Raw genomic sequence first — 11,697 nt, 5'->3', positions numbered from 1 at the left:
TCATACAATCGTTTCAATTTTTTTGCTTCAACGTATAATGAAATTGCACGTATACTCTTATTGCTTTAATTTATATAATTATATACTGTTGCTTTGATTTGTAGAATCTATATATATATATATATATATATATGTATGTATAAGTAACTATTTTAATTAGAGTTGTTTCTCACTCCTATGTGGCATGCTTAATTGAAGAGAATTAACGAGTTATGGGTCATTTGAATTTTACTCATATTGAATATTATATTATATGTTTAAAAATTATCCCTAATTTCAAAATAACTTTAAAAAATAACTAATCTTATCTTTGTGATATCTAAAATAACTTTAAAAAATAACTAATCTTATCTTAATGCTTTCTATGAAATTATTACATAGAATTATAGTAAAACCTTTTTCAAATCACAATTATTAAAATCTTACATATTCCATAAATTACTTCCTTTCAGCACCATATTATTGATTACTATTCAAATTGTTCATCATTTGTTCCCTTAATTTTGAATTAACTTAGCACAAAAAAGAGAATTAACTGTTACACCGACATATTTACTAATGTTATTGGAAACTAAATATTTATTGATGAAAAAAACTGTATTGCTGGATCTTTTCTACTTAACTAAATGTGAATATATAATTCTAGGTCTACGGTCATAATAAAAATTTAAATTATCTAAAAAAATATTTATATAAACAAAAGAATATTTACCAAGTTTTTTGATATGGGATACATTATTTGATATATACTATCATATTATAGTGAAAGTATGTAAACAAATTTTTAAAAATTAGTAAATAATTGAACATTTAGAATACATTAATTTTTTAAAGTTAATATGAATAAACATGTAGGATTGCTCTTAATTTTCATATTTAAATTATTCATATTTGTATAAATTCACAATAAATAAGAAAAAAAACCGTGCTAAGACACAGGCAAAATTCTAGTTTAACATTATAAAGTAGCTTTATTCCATATCTAGCTCTATTTTATAAGGAAGTTTAGCTCCATAAAATTCTTTTCCTAATATAAAGCATCACCACTAATAGTACATAAATACCCTTACTAATAGTAGAAGGGGCATCGGATTTGAACGCGTTATATTAGTGCTTTAATATATAGTGTGTGTGTGTGCATATGCGTAAATGCATGTATATGAATGCGTGCATGTATATGAGTGTGACAACTTTGTTGATCTTTCTCGTTAATCGCAATCTTTAGAGCAGTGCTTTGCATTACATACGCAGGCTTCTCCATTCGAAGACAAAGCGACTAAGGAATGCTTCACTTTAGCCATCTACGCATTCAACCGATAACAGGTTCCGCAACCATATCGCACATCCAATTGAGAAAACTATTCCGGTCAGCAACTACATAGCATCAAATTACGTAGTTATAATAGCTAAATGTCTAAAAGTAAGCTCAAAACCAACAATTTGTAAATATCACAAGTTCTGTGTCATTGACTTCTGCACCAAGCAACACCCTGGGAACACAACATGCCTCGTTCCACGCACATGCAGTATACGATGAACCTTGTGGAGCATGTTTTGTTCAGCTACTTAAGAGTTCATCGCTCAACTCCAGTCATTAACCATCGTGAGAGAGAGAAAGAGAAAGCGTGCATGCATTTGTGCCACAAATCCTTGAAACCTTTTCAACGCGAACAAGAGAATAACATTTCATCTATTGCCCTTCTCATTATGCAACAATGAACTGAACACACACTATGGACTCTTCCTGTAAATCCGAGAGGACACAAGAATACGACTCTGGTTCATCATCCCTCATCAACATTAAATAAGTACTCTCTATTAATTTCCTTTTTAACCACCCCAAGCATTAGGGGGTAACAAATACACTACTATATACAGTTGCTATAACCTGGGCGGGTACATGAGAGAATAAAGAATTAGATTCGTAGTAACAAAAAATAGAAAGATGCAGATGGTAAGTTAGTGCATACAAATAGCAGTACTACCATCAGCTAACAAAGTTAAACTAGAAGTCCATCAAGTAGAGGCTGTTCACCATCTGTATTTCTCTTCCTTATTCTTTTGTCATGTTTCTGACCTCTGCCAAGATAAAATTCAAAATGACAGTTAAGCTGCTTGCAAGTCAGTCATCATGCAACACTATCAAAAAATTATTAACTCCATCAACAAGAGTTATTCATTAAACTGCAGATAACAAATTTCTTCAAAAGACAATATGGAAAGCAGAATGAAACTTAGGTTTCTGTTTCTAGCAATACCATCTCAAATCTTATCCTAGAAAAGAACGAAAATTAAAATAAAAAAAAAAAAAAAGCCAAACTCTACCATTTACCCTCTAACAATCATACTTGACTATGAGATATATCCTATATAAAATTTACAAGTGCTCCATATTGCATGATGAACTGGATACTCCAACGAATTTATTGCTCTATTTACGGTTTGCTTAACATTATAGGTGAGAATGCTGAACCTTGCTCACTATTAAACTGGCATAGCCTATAGCTTCAAGAAGCCCATGAAAAGTAAGACTATATCAGAAAATACACCATAGAAGCGGTCTTGCACAACTAGTTAACATAATGCTCAATATGATGTTCATTTCCTTAGCTTTGAAGCAGATAGCAGATACCACAAATCGGTAACTTTCTTTGGGCCATTGGCAGAACAGCAAGAAAACACTGCTGTTACATATAAAAACCAAAACTGGTATTACACGTCAGGTAGGAAAGAAAAATCACCAATCATGTGTGTCTATCCAGTACAACCCCAAATTAGGAGGCAATGTGGACCAAATTAAACTAATTTAACGAACTTCAAAATGGTTTCGAGAGGATGATATAATAGAAACACAGGCATGGTCAAAGCAGGATAGAGACCTTACACTAGTGGATTGGAGTTCTACTGCACCAGAATGCTCATGTTCCTGTAACCGAAATCAACTACTTAGCCCCAGTCATCACTTAATCAAATAGCATATTTTAAATATGAAAGAGATTTCTGCATCTGAAGTACCTCAATTAATAAATCCTTTCTTGTAATCATACCAATAACACGAGAAGCACGGGGAACAACAAATATATGTCTTAGTCCAAGTTGACGGAAAAGATTGTAAACCTGTACCATCAATACCAGGAAGTTGATGAGCAACACTGCTTATTTTTAGTTACAGAGCACCAGTAGACCAAGTGATAAGGAGGGGTATTCTTGTCACCTTTGATAATGACATGTCTTCAGGGACAATGTATGGGGATGGGTTTACAAAGGGGGCAAGATCAATATACATTTCCAAATCATCTCGACTTGGGTGAATATCCTCTAGTGATATTCCTTTACTTGAAACAGGTTTAACAAACTCACTGAGGTTATGCCTGCAAGTTGTTGCATAAAGAGCATTTTTAGCCAATGAAAAAGACAAGTAAATGAATAAAGAATGGCATGACTTAAGCAATTACTTTACCTGATTGGCAAAGAACCACCTCTTAGATCACAGGGCAAAGGACTGTGTTGAAAATCAACCTTTGACTGGAGAAGTACCAATAAGTGACTGCACTCATTACAACGAAACTTGGAACAATTATTTGATTGCATAACAGTTAGTTTCAAAAAGCACTAAATAATGTCTAGTTGATAGTGAAAAAATGGCAGCAGTCTCAAAAGCAAATAAATAAAGTATTTCCAACCTTCGTAACATCAGCCCAATAACAAGCGTTTCTCCATTTCTGGTGTGATCAATAACCTGGATGAAAATGATAATATAAGTTGAATATCCAATACAAGTACAAAAGCTAGAAAAGTTAGTAAATCCTTTAACTTACAGGAAATCCATTGTGCATATTACTCCTTAAAATGGACACTATGTCAGAGACCTTCACAACACGGGAAAGTAAACAACCTACAGATACAAAGAGGAAACACAATTAGCTGTGTTTGAAAAGCACACTTTCAATTACCTGGGAAGCTGTGACACACAAACAAAGCATTACAGATTAACCTACATGGGAAGCTGTGACATGCAAAGAAAAAGCATTACAAATAACCTGGAAAGAACCAGTTTATTGGGACTTTGAGCAATAGAACATGATCGGACAATGCACAATTAAGTTTAAACACCTCTTCTGTTAACCTAGAGCACCACAAAACATGATAAACACTCACATGCTAGACATGTATTTCAGTTTATCACAAGTTCTCTGATTATTTCAGTACATTGAGCAGTTCGAGGGACTATCTAAGCTACTTAATATGGATTATTCACAACTAAGCAACAGTTAGGCTTTACTGAAATATTGAAGTATAAACACCCAAATTTTGGTCCTTCGACAACTAAAAAATTTGTCAAACCAGACGATTCACACATCATTGTGGTGCCCAATTGAAGTTGTCCAACAGTGAAGCACAAAGACTCAAGGATGTTGACATGGCATTAACCTTTTGATTACCACAGGCATCCTTTGCAGTCATACTCCGCATCTGGTACTTGGGTCTTGATTCCAGTAATGGAATGCCCCTTATTCGGGCCTGTTCTTCATAAAAGCCTTCATTGAAAGCATCACCAACTGCCTGCACACAGTACATCAGTCAAATATAGATTAGAACAACAGCAACAACACCTGAAGTGCAAATTATTGGATATTTCTTACCTTTGATATAAGAAGAACAAGCATTATAAGAGGTAGCAACTTCAAGTTGTTGGTAATTTCAACCATTATGACACAGAGGGATACTGTCATCCTCATCGATCCCCCAAGAAAAGAAGCAGCACCAAGCAGAGCATATCTACAAAATCCAATAGCATATATAGCCAACAATTTAGGCAACCATTAAAAACAGTTAACAAAGAAGGTGAAGCAGGACCGGACAGAACATGAGCTCAATATTTCAATCAACCATTTAACAAGATAAAAGGAACAATGTTGTCAACAACTAGCATTCCGCCAGAATGTGAGTTTCATAAAAAAGGTATGCAGAAGTTGTGGAATCTTTAGAGATGCTAATGGTACAGAGATTCAGCACTCCATTCAAGTTTGCAATATTTTTTGTCTTTAATCCATTATGACTTCAAAACAACAACAGAATATAGCATCCATTCAAATGCAAAATGTCAAGGAAAAAGTTCTACAACGGAAAAACTGTCTAATAAAAGCTTGATGAATAAGCAATAAAAGACTTACGTTCCCTCTTCAATATTCAGCCTCTTGTAAAAGCTAACAACAAACATGCCAACTAAACGTCCATAGGTGGACCCAATCATTATACCAGGGACAAATTGTCCGGCTGGAACAGCAGTGCCGAATGTTACCACAGCTAGAGCATAAAACATTACCTGTAAGCATCACACACTAAGATTTATCTCCTGTATATATTAATTTCCAAAATCAATAAGGATGGAAACTGTTACACATGGGAAAAATAAAAGGTTTAGTAGTGCGTTAATTTCCTATTCAAGAGGGACGTTGAACACGACAACAAAATATAACTCTAATACTCAATTATGTAGCACAAATATCAGAGACCATCATTGATCTATCAAATTAACAGAAAAAGAAATCCAACTGGGTAATGGATATGATGCACTTTATGCTGAGGTATCATTTAACTCCACATGCTAGTTGAGAAACTTTCATAGCAAGTATCAGTTATAGTTGATAGTAGTATGGACATTTCACTCTATTATAACACTTTTGAGATGCTTATTCTAGTGACTGTAAGAATCTGTAACGAGTCAAAAGATATGTCACATAAGCAACACCTGTTCAAAATTAACAATGCATTTACTGACTAATATGGTGCCAAAATATTTGGAAGCCTCAGTTTATGTGAAAACGGCCCATTTTGCACAAAGCAAAACATATTAGGCTAATAAAGTGTTACAATACCAAAAATGTCAGGAGGCTCTGGGCGCTGAATTCATGAATTGTCTTTGCACTAAATAAATTTCGAATGGCATCATCCTGCAAGACAATTAGCTTATAAGCAAATAAAAACTGAGAATGGCATTGTTACTGCATTTTTCTGATGGGAGGGGAAAGTGAGGGTGAACGAAGTCAGGGAAATATGTTACTAAACCTGGGTATTAAAGAATATTGTTGCTAGATCATTGTACTCCATCTTGCTACTGCAATAGAACTGTAGATACATAGATATCCATGCAATGATCAGAAACTACATATGTTTGAATCTACATCAAATCAAGAGCAGAACAAAAAACAAAGACAAATATGTATAAAGTGGAATGTGGATGACAAGAAATACAAGCATACAAGAACCTGGTAATGATAAAATTTACCAAGAATGAAGAACTGAACCATCATCTTAGAGAATCTAGAACACAGATAGATATTTACGCAACATCAAGAAAACAAATCAACATTTGCATCTCAAAGCTCAAAGTCAGGTTTTTGAGCACACTAAGTCTTGCAAGAAAATTTTAATCTTCAAAACCCTTAGACCTACAAAGTAACTTTAACTTAAATGTTAAAGCATGCATAAATCTTAAATACAAGCCTTGCCATACAGCATTTAGCTCTTATGCAAGTAACTAGTTTGCTTAGAGCAACATTAGAGGGATACAATATACATAGTTCAATTTACAAACAAATAGTTACATTTACAAAAGTAAATGAAAACCAAAAGCATCGAAAACACAGGAATATGATGACCAACTTTAGGACTGTAAAGGATCTTACATTGACATAATTCCCATACATTCCAGGTGCACGTGGACACTCGATACCAGAATTCAAATCTGATTCAGGGCAAGGAGTGCATTTTCTAAAAAGCGGCAATCCAAACGAGATAATGGAGGTGATCACAGAGATGAGACACACTTCTATAATCTGCCAGAGTAGGGTAAACAAACTCGCATTTATTTTCAACTTACATATATGAACATGCTCAACAGTTTGCAGTCCAAGCCTAAATTCAGAAACTTACTTTGACATGGTTGCCTTTCTTGTGCAGATAATTTCGACGCCAGTTAGTTATATAAAGAGTAAGCTGATTAAATAATGCTCCTGGAAGAAAATAGCTCAAAAGTTTCAAATTGGAAATACATTTCTAACAAGAGTGCAATCTAAGGGTCAAATTACATACCCAGAAGACCACCAATGACTCCAATAACTGCCATTGGCAGCAACTCCATGAATGAATAGTCTTCTTGACCACTAAGACGATAAAAGTTAGAATGCCAGCGAAAAAATCAATTGGAGATAATTTAAAAGATCAGGGAGAATTTCAGATCATTACTCTGAGACATCCCAGATAATGAAGCCACCAGATCCAAAATGACCACATTTCCCACTCTTGCACCACCCCATTGCAGTACGGACAACCACAGCCACAATGGCCGAAGTAAAAAAGACACGCCACATCAGTTGACTTCTCCACCTTCAATATTATAACAAATGGCAACTAATTAGAAAGAGAATAGCATTTATCTGAAATTCCTCGTGGAAAGATCTAATCCCTAAACAGCTACAGTAAGCTGTCAACATGTTATGCAAATTAGACTGAAAAAATTCTTGACTATGGCTAATAAAATGCATGACCTTTTAAGGACCATTTAGTAAAGAATTGACATGTTACTAAAGCATGTAGCATCTTTGAGGGTAAATGGAAATTGATGCTGGTTAAACATCAAACATCAATAATCCTTTCCACCAGCTCTTTACCTTTTCAACCTAAATCAGATGTTTTTTATAAATTCATTCCTTATTATCAAGTCACAACTTCCCACAAGTTATTGAACACTAGAAGTCAAGATTTAGACATAACCCATAAAGCGAAAGTATCCAAAAAAATAAAAACAGCTTTGGTATGAGCATGCAGATATAAGCTAGCACCTAGCACCTAAGAAAGCAGTAAGCAGGAGGTAAAACATACCAAGACGTAACCTCTTCTAATGCAAATAATACACCACCAACTGGAGCCCTGAAAGCAGCAGCAACTCCTGCTGCACATCCACAGGTTACCTTTTCAAAACATTAAACCAGTAAAAAAATGAGCACATATCAGAGGCATGCCACCCCTTTTTCCAAATAAGGAAAGAAACAGTTTCCTATTCAGGATCAATATCAGAAAGTTCAAAAAGCCCTAAATGCGAGAAGCCGGATATCACAGAATACAAATATACATTATCACTATATACTTACATTAAATGGAAGTAACAATGTAGAAGATGACGAAAATACCCGTAGAAAAGGCTTATCAGCTGGAATAAAGGGCCAGGAAAGGTCAGGACCATCATTTTCCAGAAAAATTTAGAAATCCAATGATCATATTTGAAAGCTGGATACATATCTAAGGACAGGTTACAAAATCAGATACGCCACTGTCTCTTATATCATTCCATGATATCTTAGATGCATTATCCCATACATTTCACAATGTGATCTCACATCCAGGAGGGATAACACTGCTTTTCTGTGCATTTAGGATGCTAGCATGAAAGAATAAATCAAGACATTTCTAAGAATTATCCTCCAGATTAAAAAATTTTCCTCATGACCCAACATATTCTGGGTCACAAATCTCATCCTACGCTTCTATAGCCTCGTTATTTAACATAAACATAGCAAGTTCTGTGCTATGCAACTTTTAATGAAGAAAAGATCAAAGCATCTTTCTTTCTTCATGTTTGTACAAGCCAACAAAAATGTTGCCAGTCCACAAGGTCATCAACCTAAAGCAATCACAGCATGCATGATAAATTTTTCTTCGCAAACCCAAATATACACGTGCAACTTGGAGAATGAGAAAAGTTTTATAAAGGATGAAGGTGCGTAAAAAGAGGCCAGAAGCTCTAAAAGTTTGAAATCCAATTCACTTACAAGGTCACGACGATCTCGCTCGCTGTTGAACACTTGTAGCCACCTTGAACTTAGATGATACTTAGTAGATCCACCCTGAATTTAGGTGCAAATGAAAAATGAAAAAGTTTTCCATCACAGCAACAGAAGCAGAAAGGATAGTAAAATAGTGAAGACAACAAAAGGTGATGAGAAATTAAAGTTACATCGAGATGCAAACAACCATTTCAAAGAAGAACATCTATGCTGAACAAAGGGCATAGGTTTTCTGCAACATATATAGATCCAAATAATTCCAAAAGGCAATCCTAAAAAGAAATGTAGACTGGATTTATAAATATGATACAGACCAAAAAGAGCATGTTCATGAATTAGAAAATTCAAAACTTTACATTCTTCTTTCTAAGATGACTATGACTTCATCAGAAGGGTAATGACTACAACTATATTAGAGTAATGAAGTGATGGCAGTCAAAGATAGAAGCAATGGACAAATTCATGTAAAAGCAAGGCCATCATGCTCGTCAAATTGGCAAAACCAAATTCTGTATCTTAGATATGCTACTGTCCTATCTGTGCCTCTATCACATAACTTACTTGTCCAAGCAAAGAAGCAATACAAGCACCAGTATGTACAAGTGGACCTTCTTTTCCTAAGGCTAAACCACCTCCAACTGAACCTATACTTCCAAATATCTGAAACAGAAAGAGCATAACATATCAAACTTTTCATCAATTTGAAAGCCAAAAAACAGAAATTGAAAAAGTAAGTATAGCAGCATACTTTTCCAACCAATGTCCTGAAAAGAAGGATACCATGTGTGTCAATTCCTGCAAATCATGTAAACATTACCAATCTCTCAAAAAATACAGTCAACAAAATATGTTCAATGATTTAGCAAAGGAATGAGCCGGCATTCCATGCAAACTCACCATTCAAGTAGCCCTTAATTTCTGGAATTCCAGATCCTGCTGCGGCTGGTGCAAAATGTGTGATAATATATACAGAGGACAAAACCAGCGCCAAGTTGAATAATATGTATATGATACAACCAGCAAAATATGACTTTTGAATTATGTTAAAAGTCAGTGAATACTTCCATCCCGCAAAATTTTCTACAGAAATGTTGATAAAAACAGCAGCAAATCCCGTTCCTGAAGCAAATACAAAAAAAGCAGGTTACATGAGGGAAAATTTAGACTGCCCTTCAAAAAATGAAAATTTGGAGAGGTCCACTTCGAAGGTACTTGTAAGGGTGAGCCACATGAGTGTATATTTGTTTCAGGCTAATCAGCATAGCATTAACAGGAAAAACTTATACCCCTCCCTGATGGCACAAATAGTACTGATAAGTGAGCCTACATAATGCGATCCAATGCAGTTGTTAGCCGACCTGTTCACATCTGTCTTTGGCTGATAATTACTGATATTAAATAGATCATCCAAAACAGATTATAGTCAAACCAATTATGCACCTCGTGGATCTAAATATAGGCTTTACCAACTATGGTGTTCTCATTCAAAAATTTCTTGTCCCCCAGTTCTCCGTTACCCGCCTTTGGGGCAAGTTATATGGTAAATGCAGATTGAGTTTTATAATTTTCATTGGTCCCCACTTCATTAACGAGGAGATTATTAACAGCAACGACATCATGGAAAATAAGTCATTTATGTAATGAATGTATAGCATTTTCCTTGAGTACCAGCCAGCCTGCTTTTTGCCTCTACTCTACAGGCTCAAAAGTTAAACCAAACACACTAGCTCAGATCAACTCAATTATAGGGAAAAACCCTATAGTGCCAATTTTTTACAAGAAAAAGAAAAATTGGACCAAAAATGAAAACTCGAAATGAGAGCATATAAACACTTACCGATCCCAATTAACAAGGCAAAAAACCACTTTACACATACTGAATAATACATATAAAGCTTCCCCCTTAGCGCCTGTTCATCCAAACCAAATATTCACCCAAATCAACACCAAGGATTCAACAAAAGAACAAATTAAGCTACTTTATATGAAAAATGATGTTCAAACCTGCTCTTCTCTATAAGCATAGTTTTCAATAACTTCATAGTCAAGACTCTCCACCGTGCCGCCGTCGGTCTTCTTATAGTGTCCGATTCGGACGCCGTCCTCGCCTTCCGCATCGGAAGTCGGCAGCCGCGACCACAGCAGCTTCGCCGTCTCCATCCCGTTCTGTAAATGATTTGATAACATCTCTCCGACGAAATTCAAAACCCTAGAGTCCGACTAAAACAAACTCTTTAACAAAAAAAAAATAGACGTCTTTTTACTCCGGTGAGCCTCGAACTGCTCCGCCGGATAATCTTCCGATGTAAGATCAAGGTCGTATCTAACACAGAAGCTGAAAATTTTACGAATATAATCGTGTGTTTAAGGAACAGAATATGTAGAACTTTTGTAAGCGTTGAAAAGCTAAAATTTGTTTGCTTTGGGAAGAAGACTTGGACGAATGTGTGTAGGAGACGGTGTCTGAGTGCGTGCTTCTTCGTTTTCTCGTACAGATTTTTGTCAACGTTCGTTCATTGTTCCCCCTAGCCCCTAGGCTGTCAAACACAAGTAAACCTCAATTCGACTTTTTTAGTCAATTTTTATTTTTGTTAAAGAGAAATTTTTATTTTTACTTTTTGTTAAATCAGCTTACTTGATCATTTTGTCCTTTTGTCCGTATTTTTGATATATATTACTATAATAAATATACTGTAGCGATTATGTGAGTTAAAAAAATAATTAAAAAATAGATTAATTTTTTATACACTGACACTGTATACATTTTCATCAGTAGATGTATAATGCATAATTCAAATTTGAATTTGGAACTCAAATTTTACATATATGTCGTATATCCAACTGTGATAGT

At 35.0% G+C, this 11,697-nt stretch overlaps 1 protein-coding gene across 1 annotated transcript; it reads right to left on the bottom strand.

Annotated features, from left to right (window-relative positions):
• Positions 1-1,684: 1,684 nt before the first annotated feature.
• LOC113765404 (chloride channel protein CLC-d) lies at positions 1,685-11,359 on the bottom strand. Its single transcript, XM_027309568.1, is given in 24 exon segments — positions 1,685-2,079; positions 2,880-2,926; positions 3,016-3,117; positions 3,215-3,371; positions 3,461-3,547; positions 3,684-3,739; positions 3,819-3,880; positions 3,883-3,895; positions 4,432-4,563; positions 4,644-4,779; positions 5,175-5,326; positions 5,880-5,954; positions 6,070-6,129; positions 6,690-6,839; positions 6,937-7,016; positions 7,096-7,166; positions 7,249-7,389; positions 7,885-7,973; positions 8,832-8,906; positions 9,408-9,506; positions 9,595-9,641; positions 9,744-9,965; positions 10,684-10,756; positions 10,851-11,359. Coding segments are annotated over 24 exon segments (2,388 nt in total). The 5' UTR covers positions 11,034-11,359; the 3' UTR covers positions 1,685-2,000.
• Between the last annotated feature and the right edge of the window lie 338 nt (positions 11,360-11,697).

Source organism: Coffea eugenioides, chromosome 3 (assembly GCF_003713205.1).
Source record: "Coffea eugenioides isolate CCC68of chromosome 3, Ceug_1.0, whole genome shotgun sequence".
In the NCBI taxonomy this organism is placed as follows: Eukaryota; Viridiplantae; Streptophyta; class Magnoliopsida; order Gentianales; family Rubiaceae; genus Coffea; species Coffea eugenioides.
This window is presented reverse-complemented; position numbering and strand designations above follow the sequence as displayed.